We start from the raw sequence: 23,750 nt of genomic DNA, 5'->3' as shown, positions 1-23,750 counted from the left end.
CCAAACTCAGTGTCTTACTGATCCAATTTGCATCACTATCAATAATGTAACACAAGTCTTTGTACATAGTAGGATAAACAAATGTTAATTGGTTCCACTAAGGAAATTCAGACAAGGAGCAACAGTCATTTCTATCCACAGTCACGTGTGGCCCTTTTCCAGGTTAATATTCTCAAAGCCTTTCCTTATATCTAGGGCTGTGGATATTCTGGGATTCTGAATTTTCATTCTTTGTCTCAGAACTATTGTGTGTTTTTCAATTGCCACTACTTACTTAAGGTTATACTGGATAGCAATGAAAATGAAATTGAGGTTAAAGGAACCAGTTTCAAGAAGCTTTCCAATAATCTCTCCATCAAATTCCACTGTTGCAACTCAACAATCACCTGAGAAGACACTCCACAAAATTGGTACTAATGTGGAAAGCCATGAAAGACCAGGAAAAAGGAAATTCTGGAATATCAGAGCTTCTGGGCCCCAATATTTATCCTTCTCTGCTTTAGAATAAAATAAGAAACATTCTGATACATATCTGTTGTCCTCAAAAGAGATTTTTAATATTCTGTCACATCATTGTTTGTCCTGTTCTTATCCCTAGTAATATCTTTTTAATTCCTTTTTTATTATGACCTTTTCAAACCAAAGAGTATAAAAGAGTATATTATACATAAAACTGTGAAATGCTATTATGTACAGATTCTTTTTTAAAAGTCCACACTTAACTCAGTAGTACCAAACTACCTTACTTTTCATATAGGCTCATATAAACTATCTTCTCTCTTCAGTTAAGTATTAGTCATTGATGATCTTGTTCTTTTCTTCTAATTTTTTAAATCTTAATTTTAATTTTGAATATTTTCCCCATAGTTATATGTTTCATGTTCTTTTCCTCTCCCCCAAACCCCCCTAAACCCCCCTTAGCTGACACACAATTCCACTGGGTTTTACATGTATCATTGATTAAGACCTAATTCCATATTATTGATAGTTGGACTAGAGTTATCATTTAGTGTCTACATCCCCAATAATATCCCCATCAGCCCATGTGTTCAAGTAGTTGTTTTTCCTTCTGTGTTTCTCCTTCCACAGTTCTTCCTCTGAATGTGGCTAGTTTTCTTTCTCATAAGTCCCTCAGCCTTGCTCTGGATCCTTGCATTGCTCCTGGTAGAGAAGTCCATTATGTTTGATTGTACCATAGTGTATCAGTCTCTGTGTACAATGTTCTCCTGGATCTGCTCCTTTCACTCTACATCATTCCAGTTCACATGGAATTCCTCCAGTTCATTATTCCTTTGAGCACAGTAGTATTCCATCACCAACAGATACCATAATTTGTTCAGCCATTCCCCAATTAAAGGATATTCCCTCATTCTTTTCTTCTAATTTTTAAGTATCACTATCACTACCCTTCTATTCCCTTCATAAATTGACCCTTCTCTCCCATCCCAAAAAGTCCTCCCTGGTAACAAATAAGTATACTCAAGCATAATGAGTCCACCTATTGGCCATGTAAGAAGATGTATGTCTCATTCTGCACCTCTAACCCGTTACTTCTCTGCCAAGAGGTAGGAAATATTTTTCATCATCAGACTTCTGGAGTCGAAATTACTGTTAAACTGATAAAATGATTAAAAGTTGTTTTCCTTTACAATATTATTATCATTGAACACATTATTCTCCTAATTGTTTTCTTAGCTCCATTCATGCAAGTGTTCCCAGTTTTCTCTCAATCCATCCCTTTCATCAGATCTTGAGGCATGTGAACATTCCATTTCATTCATTTTTGATAGTTTCTTTAGCCATTTTATAATCAATGGGCACTTACTTTGCCACAAGTAAAAATATTTTTGTACATATGAATCCTCTCTCTGACTTTGATCTCTTTTTGCTTAGGTACCTAGGAGTAGCATCAGTGGGTCAAAGAGCATGCATAGTTAGTGATTTTGAGTATAAGTCCGAATTGCTTTCAGAATAGTTGAGCCAATTTATAGTTTTGCTAACAGTGACTGAATATACAACCTTGAAATATATATATATTTTTTGTGGTAGCAAAAAAGATACCGACAGGCAAGGAAATGACGAAACAAATTATGGTACCTGAATGTAATAGAATATTGCTGTGTTTTAAGAAATGATTAGCATGGTGAATACAGAGAAGCATGGAAAGGCATGAACTAATGAAAAGTGAAATAAGCAGAACCAAGAAACAATATACATAATGACTTATATCAAGGTAAAGGGCAAAAGCATCCTTTAACAAAATAATCAAAAGTGAATGTCAAAAAATGCATTATATCTCTCTACATTAGAGAAATGCAAATTAGAACAACTATAAGATATCACCTTACACCTATCAGATTGGCCTATATGACAGAAAAGGGAAATGAAAAATGTTGGAGGGGATGCAGGATATGGAAACAAAGAAAAATATTTAACATGGTTGCACATGTAAAATCAACATCACATTGTTTACCATTTCAAGGAGGGCACAGGAGAGAGAATATTTGGAACTCAAAAAAATATTTTAATAATGCTAAAAATTGGGAGGCAGCAGGGTGGCTCAGTGGATTGAGAGCCAGGCCGAGGTTCAAATCTGGCCTCAGACACTTCCCAGCTGTGTGACCCTGGGCAAGCCACTTGACCCCCATTGCTCACCCTTACCACTCTTCTGCCTTGGAGCCAATACACAATATTGACTCCAAGATGGAAGGTAAGGGTTTAAAAAAAAAAAAAGAATTTGAGTCTATTTAAATCCACAGCTCTGAACCCCCACCAATGAAAGACTTTATGCCAGAAATACCAGATGATTAATAAAATTAAAGCAAAAGACATTAAAACAGAATGCAAATTTAAAAGATTATAGAATTAGAAGGGACATCTGAGGTCATCTAATCTAGTGATGTCAAACAGAAACAAATCCCTGCAGGTCATATATTGAGTTAGAAAACCATACATTAACATTATCTATGTTGTATTATATCTTTGTTTATTTTGCTAAACATTTTTCAATTATATTTTATTCTTGTTCAGTTGCACTCTAGAGTTGGCCCACGGTTGACACCTCTGATCTAGTCCAGTCTCTTCATTTTACAGATGAAAAAACTGGAGTTCAAGAATATTAAGCAGCCTGCCCAAACTTACTGCATAGTTTAGCATCAGATGTGTTGTCTGAACCCAGATCTTCTGACAGTTGAGTTATAGTTTCTTGAATCCATTTTTTGCCCCCACAAAGGACACAATCAGAGCATTCATGCCAGAGTGTTAGTAGCATCTCTGGAAAGCTCTGGTTATTCATTTAATTTTCAATCTTAACACAGCAACTAGTGAATGTAGACTTCTCAGGAACTAGAGATCTAGAGTGTTTGAATTGGGTCCACAGAGCCCATTCCTCTGCCTCCATCTTTACCACTTCCACTGTTTTCATTAGACTGACTCTAGTAGTTTATATCCCTGTCTTCAGCATGATTTAGATGCAACTGTCATTTTATCCTGTTTCTCTCATATCCTTTCCTGTGCTTATTCCTTCTAATTCATTCCACCCATGTCTAGCCAACTGAAGAAGACTTTTATATCCTTTTAAAAAATACTGAGTTACCCCACAATCCATACCTTCATGGATGTGGGTGGTCCACAAGTGTTACACATTGCACATGTTTTTGGTCTTTTTCAATGTATTGATCAGTTGTACTGATTTTTTCTTCCTTCCTTTTTTTTTCACTTTAAAATTGCCATTGTTAAAAAGAATGGCTCTCTGGGAGAAATGCAAATAACTATGATACTGTCAGAAAATATAGAAGATGTCAAGAAAAACTTATTTTAAAAATCATGTGTTAAGCCAGGACACTCCTGAAGGACTTATGGGAAAGAATACTATCCACATTGAGAGAAAGAACTGTGGGAGTAGAAATACAAAAGCAAAACATATGGCATCACTTATCACATGTATATATGGGGATGTGATTTGGGGTTCAGACTTTTAAAAATCGCTCTATAGCAAAAATGAATAATATGGAAATGGGTATCGAGTGATAACATTTGTACATCCCAGTAGAATTACTTATCATCTCTGGGAAGGGGAATGTAAGAGGGGAGGGAAAGAAAATGAATCATGTAAACATGGGAAACTTTATAAATAAATAAAACAAGTTAAAAATTTGAAAAAATAAAAATCATATATTAGAAGGCAAAGTCACGATGGTGGAATGAGAGTCAGAATTTTTGCCTAGCTCTTTCAACACACCTTCCTCCACAACAACCTAGAAAATGTACCAAACTGAATTCTGATCAGGAAAGTCAAGAAAAAATAACAATAAGGTATATTTCAAGCGCAGGACAGTTTAAGAAGATAGAAAAAGTGGATCTGTGGACACTGAGGTTGGGGCTAGTATTACATTAAGATAGCATAGTAACTTTATTTTTCTCTTATCCATCTTCTTGTATAGTTAAATTTCAACGTTTTGAACAGCCACCTAATTTGGGGAAAATCACAAGACTACTTCCCCCAGTCCTCTTACCTTAATGCCTCCTCCAATAAGAAACCAAAAGTCTCAATCCCTACAATCCTGTTTTTTTTTCATTCCCGTCAATTATGTAATAACTGAAGAAACCAATGGTCTGGGTCCTTGTGCTACTGAGAGCCTGGGACCCAATTTGTTTCTGCATTGCTAAACATGCATTGCCAAATAAATCATTGTCTGGATTTCTTTATTCTTTATTCAATGTCTTTATTTCACCATAACAGTAGCCAGGAATACAGCATGGTGGCAGAAGCAGCAGCTATGGGACTCAGCGCCCAAGGATGGAAAGGAAACCAAGCTAGAGCACTGTGGAAGCAAATTCCAGTGCAGAAGATCCTAGAGAAACCTCTGAACTAGCACTGAGAGTGGGAATAGGTTCTGACAGCTCTGTCACTTATCACCCAGTTCTGAGTCACAGAGCTGGGGCAGAGAAGAGCAGCTGTGAGCAAGTGAGGGGCCCAGCTAACTCCTGATCACAAAACTAATTCCAGAAACTTAGCTATGTGTCTCTGAGCATAGAAGCAGGGCAGTGACTCAGTTCTAACCTTTAGTTCCACACATAAGCCTGCTGTCAAAGCACTAGGCAAGAGATTAAGGGTAAGGGGGAGCCAGCAGTTCAGTTACTCTGAACCTCCAGAACCTCCAGGTGGGCTAACAGTTACTGAGTCCAGCAGCAGCCTCCTGAAACTCAACTATACACAAGCAAATAGTCTCAAGCCTAGTCAGTAACTTGGAGAGTTCAGATGAGGAAGGGAGTGAACAGACCTCTCCCTGGATCAACCACTCTGGAAACACCAAAAGCTAACTGGCCACCAGACCTAGCTGGTAAGCAGTAAAAGCTCAGACCAGATATTTTTTCCACCCTGACTCTACCCTCTGAAGTGAGCAAAGCTCAACAGAAACAAAGTCCAAAATCAAGATGTAGGCGGAAGGAATAAACAAACAAAAGAAAAAGAACCCAAGCAAAAAGAGCTACTATAGTGACAGAGCTTAAAACATAAACACAGAAGAAAACAGACTTGAAAACATCTATTAGTAATCCAAAAAATGTAGATTGGATATAAACTCCACAGTAATTCTATCTAAAGAGATTTTAAAAAGGGCAAAAAAAAATTTTTTTTTTTAATCTAAAGAGGAGTGGTGGAAGGAAAAATTGGGGGAAATAGGAAGAGAAGTGGGAGTTATCCAAGAAAATTATCTTAACAGTTTGGTAAAAGATACAAAACCTTATTGAAGAATTGGAAAAAAGTATGGAAGAAATTAGGTTTAGATCAACATCTCACACCCTATACCAAGATAAATTCAAAATGGGTAAATGACTTAAATATAAAGAGGGAAATGTACATTAAATTAAATTTAAAATTACATTAAATTAGAAGGAAAGCAACAAATTGGGAAAAAATTTTATAACAAAAACTTCTGACAAAGGTCTAATTTCTCATATTTCTAAGGAGCTACATCAATTGTACAAAAAAATCAAGCCATTCCCCAATTGACAAATGGTCAATGAACAGGCAGTTTTCAGACAGAGAAATCAAAACAATCAATAAGCACATGAAAAAGTGTTCTAAATCCCTCATAATTAGAGAATGCAAATCAAAACAATGCTGAGGTACCACCACACACCTAGCAGATTGGCCAATATGACAGTAAATGAAAATAATAAATGTTGGAGGGGTTGTGGCAAAATTAGAACTAATGCATTGCTGGTGGAGTTATGAATTAATCCAACCATTCTGGAAGGCAGTTTTGAATTATGCACAAAGGGCTTTAAAAAAATGCATACTGTTTGATCTAGCAATACCACTACTGGGTTTGTATCCCAAAGAGATAATAATGAAAAATGTTTGTACAAAAATATTCATAGCTGTACTCTTTGTGGTGGGAAAAAATTGGAAAATGAGAGGGATCCCTCAATTGGGGAATGGCTGAACAAATTGTAGTATATGATGGTGATGGAATTGTAACAATTAAAAATGATAAAGGCTGATATTATGAGAAAAACTAATATTTTATTTAGGCCCATGTTGGTAGAATAAAATCGACCAGCACCTGTAAAAATTTCAAATTGCCACCTCAACCATTACGTTCCCTACCTTTCCTTATCTTGTCTGCGTAACAAAAGAGCAAGTCAAGCCCAACTTCCCAATATTTAAAGCCAGGCTTTACCTTGAAGACGTCATCCAAAACAGGAAACCCCATTGGACCATGGGAAATGTAGTTTCAAAGTCCCCCACATGTCCACAAGAAGTTTGTCATATATCTACATATGTTGAGGCTTAATACCTCTAAATAGAACCCCAGAAATTCTAAATAACACAGAATACTAGTGTGCTGTAAGGAATGATGATCTGGAGGATTTCTATATAAACTGGAAGAACCTCAGTGAGCTGATGCAGAGTGAAATGAGCAGAACCAAGAGAACATCGTACATAGAAAGTGAAACATTTTGGAACTATCCAATGTAATGGACTTTACTACTAGTAGCAATGCAATGATCCAGAACAACCCTGAGGGACTTATGAGAAAGAATGCTATCCACATTGAGAGAAAGAACTATGGGAGTAGAAACACAAAAGAAAAATATATGACTTATCACTTGTATACATGGGTATATGATTTGGGGTTTGGGCTTGAAAAGATTGCTCTATAGCAAAAATGAATAATAAGGAAAAAGATATCAAGTGATAACATTTGTACAACCCAGTGGAATTGCTTGTCAGTTCTGGGAGGGGGGAGGGAAAGAAAATGAAAAATGGAAACATGGAAAAATATTTTTAAAAATAAAATAAACATTTTAAATAAAAAAATAAAATTGTAGGAGATCCATAAAGCATAATAAATGTAAATAGGCTGAAGTTTATTTCCAACAATGAATTATGCAAAAGAATTAGCATTTTAAAAAATCATCCAGGCAGTGTATGGGTAGAAAAGGAAGTGGGTTCATCATATAGCAAGACAAAAGGATAACAGATAGATAACCTATCTTCTATGCTGGTACTCATGTAATGTTAAAAGACTGTCAGTATGTTTAGTAGACCATGTGTGGATATATGGGAAAATATGGATATAAACCACATAAGATAAGATGGCCATCTAAGGCTTTGGAGAGAAAAATGACAGTGAGTCTTGTATATTGAGATTAATTCGGCAACTATTTACAGGATAGATTCTAGAGAGAAGAAAAGCATACCAGGTAAACATAGAACAATAATTTAGGTGAAAAAAGATAAGGACCCAGACAAGGGTGGTGAGAGTGTGAGTGGAAGTAAGAGGATGGATATAAGAGATAATATAGATGTAGAATATTAAGACCATTGTTCTAGGGGCAGCCAGGTGGATACTTCCTAGCTATGTGATTTGGGGCAAGTTATGTAGCCCCATTTGCCTAGCCCTTACCACTCTTCTGCCTTGAAACCAATACTTAGTACTGATTCTAAGACAGAAGGTAAGGGTTTAAAAAAAAGAGATATACTAGTGTTCTAATTGGATGTGGAGATGGAGGTGGAGGTGAGGGAGAAGAAACAATAAAAGGTGATTCCAACTCAAGGTAAGTTATTATTGTTTATGTTGTGACTCCAGAGAGACTTTTTTCCTCTAGTAGTGTAGTTGAAGCAATGAAGCATACAAATTGTTCTCATATCTCTTCACTAATGAAGAGAAAGTTCAGAGAGGACAGATCATAAGCCCTGCTGAAAATTCTGTCCCCCTTAAACTATTGAATATTTTTTCATTCTGTTAAAGTCCATTCTATTCTTCTCTCTGGAAACTGAATTTAGGCAATCATAGCATTTAGTGTTAACAGTTCACCTAGAGCAGCTGCAGACTTGCCTTGCAAATTCATCCTGTGCCTCCTGACCCACACAAAGGTCTTGTATCTGTCTGACAAGTTCATGGAACTCAATTCAGTTTGACAAGGAGCATCTTCTATGTGCCAGATACTAAGGATACAAAGGCAAAAAAAGCAACAGTGCCTCCCCTTAGTTTATATTCTGGCTCTTCCTTCAGTGGGCGTGGTAATCCTAGCCTTTTTATACCCCATAAGTTTCATGCTTGCCTTCAACCTGGTAGTTGAAACCTCTAAGAGAAATATGGTCCTGGGGTGCAACACGTTCCTCTTATATCCAGGAGCCCCCATTTTTCCTACGCTCTGGCCTTGGTTCACTGGTGCCCCCTTCAGGTTTCAAGCTAGCACCACTTCTCGTTTACTAGGGTTCCTAAACCCTAAATTCACTGCAGGGAGAAAACCTTAGGATTTCCTTTGTCTTCTCCATTCCCCTGCTTCCAACTACAGCTTAAGAATATAAGTGTATTTATTGTGAAAGACTTCCCAGAAACATTCCGTGTGAGACTACAATGACAAATAAATGGGTTAAAAGGTCACAGTTCACAGAAGTTCTTATAATTTAACTTAAAAAAAAATCCTTACTTTTCATCTTAGAATCAACACTAAGTATTGGTTCCAAGGCAGAAGAGGGGTAAGAGCCAGGCAATTAGGGTTAAGTACTTGCCCAGAATTACACAGCTAGGAAGTGTCTGAGGCCAAATTTGAATCCAGGATCTTCTATCTCAGTGCTTTAACTTTGACCTCTTTTTATCCCTCTATCAGCCTAAAGATCTTTTTTTAGATATGTAACTATGGCATTATGCCCATTACCTACCTGCACACAGGTAGAAGGAAACAGTAAGGGTATATGCTCAGAAATGAGAAGCAACAGCTTCTGGAGTGGCAATCATGTCAGCCAGTCAACAAACATTTACAAGTTTACTTTGTGCCATGCCCTGAATTAAAAACTGGGGATACAAGAAAGGTAAAAGACACTCTTTGCTCTCAAAGAACTCTTATTCCATGGTGGGGGATGGGGATTAAGGTCAAATTCATACTGGAGTAGCTTGAGAGACCACCCAAGATAGACAAAGGATTGATAAATGGAGAACCGCTTGAAGAGAGTTCAGGAATATATGCCAGAGCAAGAGAGTTTCCGTCTCCTAATGCCATGCTGAGAAACTAAGATACTGTAAATAAATTTGTTTTTAAGAAAGCTGAGTGCCTTTTGGGAGAAATGAACTAGATTTTTATATTACCAAAGAATATGATAAATTGAGGCATAAGACCTAGAGATTATTATTACACAGTGCCCTTAGATTGAAACTGGTCCTTTGTATCAGAAGTCAAGGTCTGACACATCAGTAACATGTTTTCCCAGATCTTGGTTCCAAAAGAGCAAGGATTATTTTATTCTTTGTATTGGTAGACCCATTGGTGGGAGTAGTGCCAAAATGGTGGCTTAGTAGCAACAAAAGCTGAAACTTCTCTAACGATCCTTCCATTGCTAGAAGCTGAGGGGTGGGAATTGTATGGAGTGTTTGGGAAGGACTACCACCTCTTTTGTGAGACTTTCCATGCCCTTCTTAATCATCCATCTTTGTTAGTGTCACCCAGCTCTCACCTGAAGCCACTGGTCATACCCCAGTAAAACCATCTCAATGCATGGGCTAATCCAAGTTGAGAGTAACTAATGGGCCTCAGACCTTTCAATGACTCTTGGGGATGTCTACCCCAAGTAAATGAAGACTTCCTTGTGAATAGGTAGATGAAAAGAATTTGTTCCAAGGCAGCTGAAGCCAGCATGGTAGAACATTTAGAACCTGATCAGGCATTGAAGATACCAAAGTCTGCATCCCAAACCATCAAGCCATTGTCAGTCATCATGACTTTTGTCTTGCCACTGGACTTGGATGACTCTGGAGGAGAGGCAACTTTGCCTTACTTAAACACAATTCACTCAAAAGTCAAGACATCACCCCGTGCTGTCTTTGTTTTTTTTTTTAATCTTTTTTTATAATATTACTTTATTTTATTTTTTTTAAATAATTTTTTATTTTTAGAAAAAATTTCCCTGGTTACATAAGTCATGTTTTTACTTTACCCTTCACCCCCTTCACCCCCCCATCTCCCAACTCAACCCCTCCCCCCCTGCCCTAGCTAATTCACATTTCCACTGGTGTGGTCAGTCAAGACTTATTTACACATTATTGATAGTTACATGGGTGTGGTCTTTTCAGGTCTACATCCCCAATCATGTTCTCATCAACCCAAGTGTCCACGCAGTTGTTTTTCTTCTGTGTTTCTACTCCTGCAGTTCTTCCTCTAAATGTGGATAGTGTTCCTTTCCATAAGTCCCTCCGAATTGTCTTGGGTCATTGCATTGCTGCTAGTACAGATGTCCATTTCATTCGATTTTACCATAATATATCAGTCTCTGTGTACAACGTTCTTCTGGCTCTGCTTCTTTCACTCTGCATCAATTCCTGGAGGTCTTTCCAGTTCACTTGGAATTCCTCCAGTTTATTACTCCTTTGAGCACAGTAGTATTCCATCACCAACATATACCACAATTTGTTCAGCCATTCCCCAATTGAAGGGCATACCCTTGCTTTCCAGTTTTTTGCCACCACAAAGAGCGCTGCTATAAATATTTTTGTGCAAGTCTGTTTATCTATGATCTCTTTGGGGGTACAAACCGAGCAGTGGTATGGCTGGATCAAAGGGCAGGCTTCTAAAATGAAGGATGAACGAAAATCTCCATTGCCTAGCACATAGTAGGCACTTAATGTTTGTTGGTTGATTAGGATCACAGATCTAAGGCTAGAAGGGATTATTTAGTCTAACCCCTTAATTTTACAGGCAAAGACACTGAGGCTCAAGGAAGGAGGCTTTGTGACTCCAAGGTCACAGAGGGAAAAAATACCAGGTTACCTTAGCTTTAGTTTCATGACCATGAAATTATCTGCCTTTTTACACATAAAAACAATTTTTAACTTTCAAAGAAATTTTCAAGTCCAAATTTTCTACCTTCCTCTAACTCTCCCTTCCCGAGGCAGTAGGTAATCTGATATAGATTTTACACATGCAATCATGTGTAATGTGTAATGTGTAATGGAAGAGATCTTAAACAAAAAAAGAAGAAAGTTATCTCAATGTCAGAAAAATTTCTACTAACCATCAAAGAAAAGAAGGAAATGGAAGAGAATGTGATTAAAGGTACACATAGACAAATTTTCCTTGGCAAAAGAGCAGTCACTTCATCAAAGACTGACATTGAGGACATAGTGGTGAATCTCAGCTGTTAGAGCATTCCACTAAGCTTTCCTCTTGTTTACATCCATTTGTTTATATGCTATCTTCCCCATTAGAATGTGAGCTCTTTGGGGACAGGGACTGCTTTTGCATTTACTTTGTGTCTCTCACAGTTGGCTTAGATAAGCTAAGCCAACTGTGAGAGACATTCTCTTCCATTTCCTTCTTTTCTTCCTTTCTTTACTTCCTTCTTCCTTTTCATCCTTTCTTCCTCTCTCCCTCTCTCTTTCTTCTTCCTACCTTCTTCTTGCTCTGTCACCCTCTCCCTCCTTACCTCTCCTCTCTCACCTTATTTTCTCTTCCCTCCTTTCTCCCCTTTTCCTTCTCTTCCCTTCTTCCTTCCTCTTCCATCCCTCCTCCCTTTCTTCTTCTCCTCTCTCCCTCCTTGCCCTTCCTCTTCTTCCTCCTTCCCCCTTTCTCTTCCTCTCTCCCTCCTTTCTTCTTCTACCTCCAGAGCTATTGCTATTGCTTTATCCTTTTGGGTTTTAAGACTGGGTCTCCTTATCTCACTCTGGAAGTTCAGGAGCCACACAAAAGCTCAGTCCCAGTGCTGACTCACACCAAAAGCTTTGTCCTAGGTTTGTTTTTAATTTGGGCCTTTGGTACAGGGTTCACTCCTCCTTTGGCAGCCTAGTGGCCCCCAGTTCCCAGAGGTTTACCAAATTGATTCCAGACAGTGAAGACACCTGATTGTCTTTAGTCCTAACATAAGTTGTAAACTCCCCAGATAAATCATTCCACCAGCTCGCAACACCTTCCTCTCCCTTTCCCCTAAATCTAAACACTATCTATGGAAACTTATTCACTTCATCTCTCTAAGCTTTAATTTCCTCATTTGTAAAATGGAAATAATAACACCAGCACCAGCTAGATCATAGGATTGTTGTGAGAAAAGTGCTTAGCAAAATGAGTTAGAAATGTGTTTTCCTTTCTATAGTACTATTAATTCATCAGATTTTAAGTGGGAAAAGATGCCAGAGGTCATCTAGTCCAACAGTTCCATTTTATAGATGAAAAAAGTAGGGTCCACATCAATGAAATGATTTACCCAAGATCACAAAGGAAGTAAGCAGGGAAGATTGGATTTTTTTACTCCAGTTCTCTAGCTCCAAATCCATTGTTTGTACAAATATGCCATCCTGTCTCCCATCCCTAACTGAACTCTGTTATAATACAGTGATGCCCCAGAGGCTTTGAAGTATGTAGGACTGTTTGTTCCTACACTAGATGATCTCAGACTGCTGCGTTATACATAGAATGGGGAAAGAAACAGGTTCTATGAGTTCCTGTGTCTGTGAATATATGGAAGAACAAACAAAACTAAATCAACTGGAAAGAAGAGAGAGTAATAATATGACAAGAGTGCCAAGGTGGTCCTTGCTACTGTAGTGAGTAAAAGACAAAATAATTGAAGAAACAAAGGTTTGATCTTCTGAGCATATTGATTTATTAAGCAATGCATGCCAATTGTCTAACAAATAGGGACTAAGTCCTTCCTTAGTTTAGGGCAAGACTTACATATATGGGGGAGACAGACCTTTCCACATTAAAACAATGAATCAGATGTGGTCAATTAAAAGGAAATAATATGACATTTTGTAATATGATTTCTAATTGGATAAAAGATTAGGGACTTTCCATGTTGAGAGGAAGAAAGTGAACAGGTACAATTCCCTTAATTAAAAAAAAAAAAACAGATGTTCCACTCCTCCCCAAGTATTTGTAACAATCAAAGGAACATGAAAACAATAACTGATTGATCACTATGGGCCCAGTTTTCAGACAAGACACACATGTAGCTTGAGAAATATACTTATAAAAGAACTTCCCAGTCTTAGAATCTGACTTCATTTCTGGTCAACATAACCTGGATCCTTGGCTAAGGGTTTCTAACAGCGGATACAGGTGCTCCACCTAACCACGCAGGGCTAGGTTCAAACAATGCAATAAGGTTCTCTCCCAATTCCTACAATTGAATAAACTTTTCTCACAAGACAGAATTTGGACTAGGCCCATAATTGAATGGAAAGGGAACTAACTAGCTCCAGAATTGAGTCACAAGATAGAGTCAATATGGTTTACTCAGTTCCCACGATTAACCACTTGCTATCCAAATCCCCTCAATTCAATTTTCACACACTCTTTGGCCAATTCTTGATGGATCTGAAATAGCTTTAATGAAAATTCTCAGATATAATTAAAAATGCCAGTTTATCGTCATGTAATAAGAGTCCCCATTCTTATAGAATCAGAAAGCCAATATTTGAACAGAACATTTTTTGAACAGAACTATTTTCTGTGAGTCTCACATTTCCCAGCAATCTCACTCCTTGAAAGTCAATAAAAAACCCTAAACTTCTAAGCAATAACATTAAAACACCACAATTTTAACTAATGGATATGAAGGGAAGCCAGGAAAGGTGGCATGGTGTAATGAAAAATATACTGGATTAAGGAGCAGAAGATATGGATTTGAAATGTGTCTTTGGTTCTTAGAATCTAACACCTAGTCTCTCCTAGGAAAGGTGGATGGTGTTCCTGAGCCCTGTGACATGTGTTGGTTCCATCAGGAGACTTGACTCCTGATTGGCTAAGAGAACAATGAGCCGTGACATTATGAAAGGAGAAGGGATTTACTTCAGTTTGTTAGACACACTTCCATGAGAGGACCTCAAGACCTGTTTAGGGAGGCAAGGCATGAACTTTTGAATGGCTAATGGGAGTCCCCAGAGCTGCAGACATGCGGAGAAGCTGGCCCCCATTATGTCCCTTGACTTCCATGTTTGCAATCCTAGAGAGTGGACATCCCTTGGTGAGAACATTCCCTCTCTCCTGGTTTGAGTTGAGATCTTCTCTTACTCCCAGTTGAAGGGATGATTTACTCTTATGTGTTTTGGGGGTATATTCTTTGTTTAACTTCTCTGATTTCTGATTGCTATTTTCTTTGATAAAAAGGTTTATTATCTTTTATGTTCTCAGCATTTGCTGGGAAGAAGCCAGGTTGGAAGGTTTAAACTAAAAGGCTACTCTTTTCTTTTGAGAATCATCAGAAAAGGGATTTTCATTCTAACCTCCTTCAAGTCATATCCCTAGATAACAGATATTTAAGAGGTAGCGGGCTGATAGAGCTGGCCCAATAATCTCCTTGCTAGAGGAGACACCATCCTACTCCAGTCATCCTGGACTTCCCTGCCTTACTTTACCCACTGCTAGGCTATTAGGACCTCTATAAAGGTGGGTCAGACCTCATATCATATCTATGCAACATATGAAACATATCTACAGACTTTAATAGTGTCATGTACATACATATCTTATACCAAAATACTAGTACAGTCCTTTTTAGGTGTCATGTACATATATATCTTATACCAACATACTAGTACAGTCCTTTTTAGTTGTAGATATGAGATGCAGAGTGTTTCAAGCACACTTGAGCATATCTACACCAATTTCCAGCCTTCTCCACTACAGGATTATTTTATTAAAATGAGCTAAGTGCAATGGTGGGCTTGCTATCTGTGTGACTCTAGTGATTTAAACTTTGTCTGCCTGAGTTTCTTCACCTGTAAAATGGTACCTACTTCCCAGAGTTGTTCTGGGAGTATAATAAGATCTTTCTGAAGTCCTTGACAAAGCTTAAATCGATATATTAAATCTTTTCCTTTCAAGGTTCAAAGGCAGGCTAGTGGGAATGCTCTGTAATATGCTTAGAAATTACCCAAAATTGCAGAAATACATTCTTCAATTAACTAGACCCCAATCCCAGAAGAAAACCAAGGAAATCTTTTCTCCCATGAGCCAGGTTCCCCTTCCCAATCCTGAACCATGAAATCATACAATCTTGGGCAAAGTCATTGTTAATGTAATTTATTAGGAATATTATCTTAGAAATGAAAACAAACATTTTAACAAAATACAGAAAACTACAATGGAGCTCAGAAGTTACCATTTTCCTACCCCCTTCCACTCTATATCCAGCCAATCTAAGGGAGAGAGGTCACTAAGGAAAGAATTAAGATTTAAACATTGGACAAAGTTTCCCCAATATTATACTCTATTTTTTTAAATGAAGGGAAAGGAAGAAAGGATCTGTTGACTAGACTTCACTAATAGTCACAATTGCCAGTTTGGGCTGATTTTAGTTGCAGTTCCCTTTGCCATGAACCTATCTTTTCTTCTCTTGCTGTCCCATCTGTTTTATGTATCCACTCATATCTTACTCTTTCATCTCTACCTCTCCTGTATGGTGCCTCAAAACTTGAGTAGAAGTCCCTTCAGAGTCCCAAAACAAAGTTTTCCCAAAAGCCTTTAAACAGACCATTCCAAGAATTCTCTATCAGCTTAGAGAGGTTGATAGAATTCTCTTCTGATCCCAGCTCTTGGCAACTCAGAGCTATACTAATGTGATCCTGATTTCACCTGATACCCAGTTTTCTCATTCTTTAAATCAATAAGTATTTATTAAGTACCTATAACATGCAGGACTTGAACTAGCTAATGGAACTACAAAGCCAAAATGAAAAAAAAAAAAGGTCACAATCTATTAGGGGTGGCAACATTTACATAGGAAGCAAGCATGAGATAATTTGAGGAGGGAGGGAGGGAGCATTGACAATGAAGGGGATAAGGGCAGATTTCCTGTAGGGAGTGGAACCCAAGTTCAACCTTTAAGGCTAAATGATTCTAAAAGTAGGAGATAAAGATGAACTCTGTTTCAAGTAGGTGGGGCAGCCTATACAAAGGAATTGAAATGGGAAGTGGAATGCAAAGCTTATGGAACATAGAGACAATGAAGGGAGTATAAAAATATCTGCAACTTTTTTTTTTTTAAACCCTAGCCTTCTGCTTTGCAGTATTGGCTCCCAGGCAGAAGAGTGGTAAGGGTTAGGCAATGGGGGTTAAGTGACTTGCCCAAGGTCACACAGCTGGGAAGTGTCTGAGGCCAAATCTGAACCTAGGACCACTCCCACCCCCATCCCCGGTCTCTAGGCCTGGCTCTCAATTCACTGAGCTACTTAACTGCCCCCTCTGCAACTTTTTAAGGGAGTCAAACATGAATAATTATAACTGTCAAGCTTAGAAGTTTGTGTTTTATCCTAGAAGTTACAAAGAGCCGTTGAAGAGTTTTGAGCAAATAAATAATGTGGTAAAATTGGAGCCATAAGATTATTCTGAAGTTGTATAGAGGATGAATTAGGACCTGAACTAGGAAAGTGGCCATGTGAAGGGGGCAGATGGGAAATATTTTGTTCATTGACATGATTTGGGAGCTGACTGAAAAGAGTGGGGCAGTGATTTGCAATGAAGATTTTGTAAGACCCATGTTAGAAACCTCAGTAACTACCTGGAAGGAGAATTTCAACAGAAATAGGGAAATTTGGAAGAGGAACAGGTTTAGGAGGGAAGAGCTGTTTTAAACATATTGAATTTGAGAAGCCTGCAGAATATCGTAGTAGAAGTGTCCCATTGGCAGTCTGATGCAAGTCACTTAACACTCATTGCCTAACCCTTACCACTCTTCTGCCTTGGGGCTCAGGAGGGAACTTGGAGCTAAATATGTAATTTTGGAAATCAAAACTAATGAAATCATCAAGAGAGGATATGCATAAGGAGAAAAGAATTTAGGACTGAGCCTTGGAAGACACATCCAGTTAGTGACCATTATGTGGATAAAAATCCAATCAGAAAACAGAGAAGAAAAAGTTGTTCAAGTAGTACCAGAATCTAGAGAAAGTAGTATGACAGAAGCTGAAGGAGGGGAGAGTATACAGCAGAGGTTATCAATAACAGTGTCAAAAGCTAAAAAAAAAGTCAAGGATGAGAATGAAAACTGGCAACTGGTATTTGTGAACAGTCCATTTTAATCTAGGGGTAGTAATCATGTATTGGATCACAAAGGATTGAGAAATAAGTGGAGAATAAGGGAAATTGGAGGCAATGGATATAGACGAATTTTTCTAAGCACTTGGCTATGTAAAGGAGGAAAACAGCAGAGAATGTAGCAGAAAAGGAGAGGAAGTGGTAAAACAAATAAATCTTGATTCCTGCCTTAAAGTTGATTTATTCAGTTTGGTGTTCACTACAGATCTCTTCCCTCTTAAAGCACAATTAATTTATTTTAACAAGCATTTATTATCATCTACTTTGGGGAAGGAATTGCGTGCTAGGAGCTGGGGGGTATAGAGTGTGTAAAAAGAAGTTTGAGCCATAATCTCTTAAATTCCTGGGAAGATTTGTAAAATCTAACAAAGATAAGCCCATACATCCTAAACAGAAAGCCTACCTGAAAGGGGAGAGGGAAAATTGTTAGGATTTTATCTGCAGAAATGAGGGAGGGAGAGGGTTCTGGTTCCATATATATGGGTGTGTGTGTATACACATATATGCATATGTATATATGTATATGGGGAGTCAGAGAGAGACCAAGCTGAAAGGGGCCTTAGGCAAGTGTTCTTAACCTGAAGTCTATGAACTTAAAACTGTATTTATATATTTATTTACATTTGTATGTTATATATTTATTAAATATATTTATATGATAACTGTACTTCAAATAAAATTAGTTTCCTTTGTAATATATATACATATATATATATTTTAAAAAACTTTGAAAAGAACTCCATAGGTCCATAGTCAAAAAGGGTCCATGTCACCAAAAAAAAACCACCCCAAAAGTTAACCTCTACCTTAGAAATACTCTAATCCAAAACTATTTTACAAAAAAGGGCATTGAAGTCCAAATTGGTGAAATAATCTCCTGAAAAGGATCACATGGCTAACTATTGGCAGAGCTCGAACTAAATCTTAGCTAGGTGTCTGGGCTTTCAACCTAGACATTATTTTACTATCCGACTCTCCTTCTTCAGGAAGGCACACAAATAGATATAACAAAAATTAAAATGTGTCAAGTGTAGGGGAAAAGATACAAGCCCGTTAAGATTTAGGAGTTCTGAGGAGGGAAGAAGAGATCCCTACTGAGTGCTACTTAGTAATTCATTCTGCTCTTTATCGTAATGCCTCTCAATGACAGAAACCAGATTTCTGCGTTTACTATTTGTTTCAGTTTATTAAGGCGACAGAGAAAGAGATACAGAGACCACAGTTGTTTCCTCAGTCATCTGCCCTTCAAACTGGGGAAGGGTCTCACAAACCGCCTGAGGCTCAGGAGCGAGAACCGAGTGTGTCACCCCACGCTAGGACTTTTTGGAGCTCAGGGAAAATAAAACAGCAGCTGGTTGTAAAACACCGGCCCCGGGGAGTGAGAATTTTATTTGCAAAAATGGGGAAAGGGCTCAGGACCCAGGAACTAGCAACCAGCCCGCGAATGCACGTGGGTGGAGCCGCGGCCCGGATAAGCCAGGGCGGGCTCTGAACAGTTTGAAATTCATCTGCCAGGCTGATGACGAACGTAGGGAGCGACGGGAGGTAGCTCCGTTCAGCCGGTCCCTAAGCTTAGTTTACCCGCGTGCGCAAATAATCTCTAGGAAGTCCTGGGCCGTCACTAGGGCGACGAGCCTTCTTTTGCATCCCTAGAGCCGCCGCGCTCGCTTCCGGTCTAGCCTGGGAAACTCCAGGCCCGCCCTCCGCCCTCCCCGTCCCGTTCTTTCCCCTCCCCCTCGCTTCCTCCCTCCTTCTCTCTGAAGCATTTCTATCCGGCTGCAGGCACCAGCCGTGGTGCCTGTTCCTTTAAATGGCGTGGCCTCGGTACGGCCCCTGCAGCTGCGGTCTGGAAGACCCCGCGCGCCTCTATTGAGGGATGAACCAAGATGGCGGCTGCTTTGGCTCCGTGAGGGAGGAGGAAGAAGCGGCGGCAGCGGCCGAGAAGGGACCTGGCGTTGGGAAGGGCGCCCCAGGTACGACCGGGGGGGCCCTCGCCGACTCTGGAGAAGCGGCGGGCGCAGGGGCACAGGCCGGGGGCGGACACGCTCAACACCCGGAGAGCGCAGGGGAGCAGCGGAGCCGCTGGGGGCGGCCGCGGCGGCGGGGCCCGGGTATGAGGAAGGAGAACATGGCGGCGGCCTGAGGCGGCGGCTGGAAGCGACTTGACGAAGGAAGGGCATGGCGGAGGCGGGAGCAGGGCAGTGACCCGTGCCCAGCGCCCCGTGGAGCTCGTTCCTCCCCCTTCCCACCTGGTAGGCAGCTGGGCCTGGACAATAGACCCGCGCAGGAGCATCGGGGCAACACTTGCAGGGGGGCGGCCGATCCGGACCCCGGCCCTCGGGTCCCCAGGCCTCCCGGGCCGTGACATGAGGGAGGAGGCCGCGGCGCGTGGGAGTGAAGGCCCCCTGCAGGGAGGCTGCGGTCCGCGGTGCTGAGCGGAGAGGGCCCAGTCGGTCGCGGCCTCCCTTCCCCCTCCCGGGGCCCGCGGGGCGTCTCCCCCACTCCTCACCCCCTCCCCGGGCAGTAGCTGCGGGGGGGGGCGGCAGGATGACTGACACCCGGAGACGGGTGAAGGTCTACACGCTCAACGAGGACCGGCAGTGGGACGACCGGGGCACCGGGCATGTGACCTCGGGCTACGTGGAGAGGCTGAAGGGCATGTCCCTGCTTGTCAGGGCGGAGAGCGACGGTGAGTGCACGCGGGGCGGGCGGCGGCACTAGGCTGGGCGGAGGCGCTGGGAAGGACCCCCTCTTCCTCCAACTCCGGCCTCCTCTTAGCGGAGGCAAGCACAAATAAACTGGATGAGGAGGGCGGGAGGAGCGCATGGCACCTTCCTCCCTTGGGGAAGGGGGGGCGGTTTCGGAGCCCTTTGGGGAAACGGCGCTCTTGGAGGGAAGGAAGTAAGGAAAGAAGTGCCTTCTAGGTGCCGGACGCTTTTACAGATACCTTCTCTGATCCCCCTGGCTACCCTGGAGTAGATTAGGTGCTTCTCTACCTATGATAATAGGAAAAAGGTTTCTGTTAGGAAACGCTATCCCTCGGATTGAGTGAATGGACCAGCCACATGTATTTCCATTCCCCCTTTCCAGAAACGTTTCCTTTCCTTCCCTTCCAAGGACCAGTCTGCTCTTTTGCTTTACGCATGTGTTTCTGCTTTCAAACGTGTTAAGAGGAGGCCAGCAGTTTTGCTTCTGTGGCCTACAGGTGTGTGTGTGTGTGGTGTGTGATGCGGTGCGGTTCGTGCGTGCGTGCGTGTTTTCTAGCTCGCACTGGCCACATGTGAATGGGTTTGAAGTCAGGTTTATGATTTTGTGCCTACTAAGTGGCAGGCACTGTTATGCTTAGCTCAGGAAATAGAGACAAAAGAGAGTTCCCTACCGTGTTTCAGGCACTGCTAAACCCAGGAAATACAAAGCAAAAGACTACTATGTTCCCTGGCACTCTGAATTGCTGGGAATACAAACGAAAGCAAAAGTTAGTCTTGATCCTTAAGGAGCTTACAATCTAATGGGTGACTGAGGGCCTTCGTTTATAAGAGCTGGAGAATACAAACAAGCAAAAAAAAAAAAAAAAGTCCCTATCCTCAAGGAGTTATAATCTAATGGGGAAATCTTCATTTGAGAGTGACCTTGAGAACGTCATTGACTAATCCCTTTGTGCCTACTACTTTGCCCATCTGCAGAGTAGGTATATGATTTTTTGCAAGGCATTAAGATATTTATTAGCCATTTCTTAGCTTTTGAAGAACTACCATAAATGGATTTTGGAGTACTTGAAAATATTATACGCCTGAGCTCCTGTTTCACATCACCAAAAATAGACTAACTTTGCTTTTGATAGAAAATACTACTTTGCTCTCTGAGGTATATATGCTGTTTACTCTTAAAAGCATTTTGTAGATAATATTGTTCTTTGTCCAGGAAACTTCCCATTTGCTGTCGTTTTTTTTGTATTAGACCTCTTTTTTATTTAAATGTGGGGAGAGAAAGCATGGTATGATGGCCCACCTTGGAGCCTCAGAGTCACCTGGGTTAAGACCTCTCTCTGACATACCCTGACATAATGACCCTGGATGAGGGTTCTTCCTCTAAGCCCTCCTAGGAACCTCTTTAAAATTTTTAAATTGCTAAATGTTTCCAATACACTTTGGTGGGAGACACCTCACCTAAAATTCCCAATCATAAATTGGGACAAAACAAGGATATGATGGTGCCTACTGGTAAAATTCCTATTACTCTTTGACAGTTTCTGGAGTACTTCAATTGATATATGGGCTTTTTTGTTACTTTGCTTAATTTGAGATAAGTCCACTACCAAACTATAGGTTGTTTGAATATAAATTCTTGCTTAGATTTTTTTTCAAACCTTTTGTTTACTACTGCCCTTCTTACTGTCATCAGTTTCAGTGAGCTAAAGGGGAACTATGGTCATGAAACATTAAACTTCAAAGTACATTTTACTGCACACTACTTTATTGTGAAGTTTTTTTAAACCAAAAAGTTCACTTTCCACTCAAGATGGAATTAAATAGTCACATACCCTTTAAAAAATAAGAAGCACCAAAGAGAAGAAAAATGCAAGGAATAACCACAGAAATAAAAAAAGGCATATTTTTTAAAATGGAGAAAATTAATACTACATAATAGAATTGTGACCAATAATAGAAATTGAAGAAAATTAAAAATCACATAGGAATTTAACTTAGAGTTTAAAATTACTTCTCTACTCTTCGAAAAAAATTGGGAAGAAACAATGAAGAAAAAAGAAAGTTATGGAACATGGTAGAAAATTAAAAAAAATAGTCTTGAGAAACTGGTTTATACACAGTAATCAACAATTGGATATACTGGCTCAAAAACAAATTGAAGAATTCTCAGAATCAAATGACAAATTTAAGGAATGCTTCACAAGATAATAATTTTGAGATTACTAAAATCACAGAAAATTTAGAAAAACAAGAATATGAGGTCTTCCAAGAAATCTTTATATAAAATTTATCAGGAAAAGCAAAAACATCCAGGAAAACAAAATAGAATCCATTGAACAACCAGGAAAGTCCCAAGATTCACCTTCTAGTTAAACTCCAAGAATACAATGATAAGGAAAAAATATTTCAAGCTGCCAGAAGAAATAGAGAAAATATCAGAATCATAGTGGAAATCACAAAAGATAAGAGATGGTTAAAGAAACCGGAAATTAATGTATACAAAAATAAGCCAGAATTATTTGCCCAGCAAAACTCTGTATGCTGCTTAAGGTATAAATTATTACTATTTGAGAAGTATTCGGGTTTTTAAGTTTTCAGTGAAACCTGTGGCTTTAAGGAAATCTAACAACAGTCAAGTCTCAGCCAAAAATAGACAAATAATTAAAACAACTCACTTCTCGTATCAAGACAAGTTAGTTATAATGTTGTGTTTGAATCTTCAGTTTTGTTTTAGATAATCACTGTTTCAGTAATGTGCTTCTGACAAAAGTACCCCCAAGTTAAAGAAACCTTGTTACTAAGACTGAAGAACTTGATTTAGAGTGTTTTTCTTAAGTTTAATGTCAAATAATAAGAAAATGTATGTTCCCTTTCTATAGAATGATTGAAGAAAAGACAAACCTAACAGTTTTGTAATGCTAAATAAGAATGGATTAAGCTCTCCAATAATATGAAGAAGTCACAGAGTGGATTAAAAAGCAGAATTCAACAATGTCTTTGTTCACTGGAAACAGTTAATCCAGAAAATCCGGAATCTGTAAGGAACTGATACATATTTCTATAAGACTAATTACACATTCTTCAGTGAAGCATTGGTCTAGCTAGGGATGTGACAGTTTTTGAAGATGAAAATACAAATTGGTTAACTACATGAAAAAATTCTTACATTCTAGTGATCAGAGAGGTGCAGTTCTAGATGAACTTGCAACTACTGTAATATAATCCTTGCATCCACTATAATGACCAAAATTTGTTGGGGAAATGGGCACTCAATGTTGGGCTTGCAGACTGGCATGCTCATTTTAGAGATTGAGTATGCAAGTGTGAGTGTTTATTTTGGGGCAATGATCTTTTATAAAAACATCATAGAAAGGGAAACAGTCTTCATGACTGCTTTGCTTTGAATATCAAAAAATTGGAAGCAGCCTTTATGTCTAGGAAAGAAAGAAAGAAAGATACTTTTTGCTATGTTAATGTAATCGAATTTATATTACTAGAACT

General features: G+C 39.5%; 1 protein-coding gene across 6 annotated transcripts in view; it reads left to right on the top strand.

Annotated features, from left to right (window-relative positions):
* The first annotated feature begins 20,088 nt into the window (after nt 1–20,088).
* Nucleotides 20,089–23,750, top strand: part of PPP4R3A (protein phosphatase 4 regulatory subunit 3A) — a 65,502-nt gene continuing 61,840 nt past the window's right edge. For all 6 annotated transcript variants that reach the window (XM_044665030.1, XM_044665028.1, XM_044665029.1 and 3 more), the window contains exon 1: nt 20,089–20,230. In XM_044665030.1, coding sequence (XP_044520965.1) covers nt 20,089–20,230 — 142 coding nt within the window. The remainder of the gene's footprint in view (nt 20,231–23,750) is intronic.

This window comes from Gracilinanus agilis, chromosome 2 (assembly GCF_016433145.1).
Source record: "Gracilinanus agilis isolate LMUSP501 chromosome 2, AgileGrace, whole genome shotgun sequence".
Classification (NCBI taxonomy): domain Eukaryota; kingdom Metazoa; phylum Chordata; class Mammalia; order Didelphimorphia; family Didelphidae; genus Gracilinanus; species Gracilinanus agilis.
This window is presented reverse-complemented; position numbering and strand designations above follow the sequence as displayed.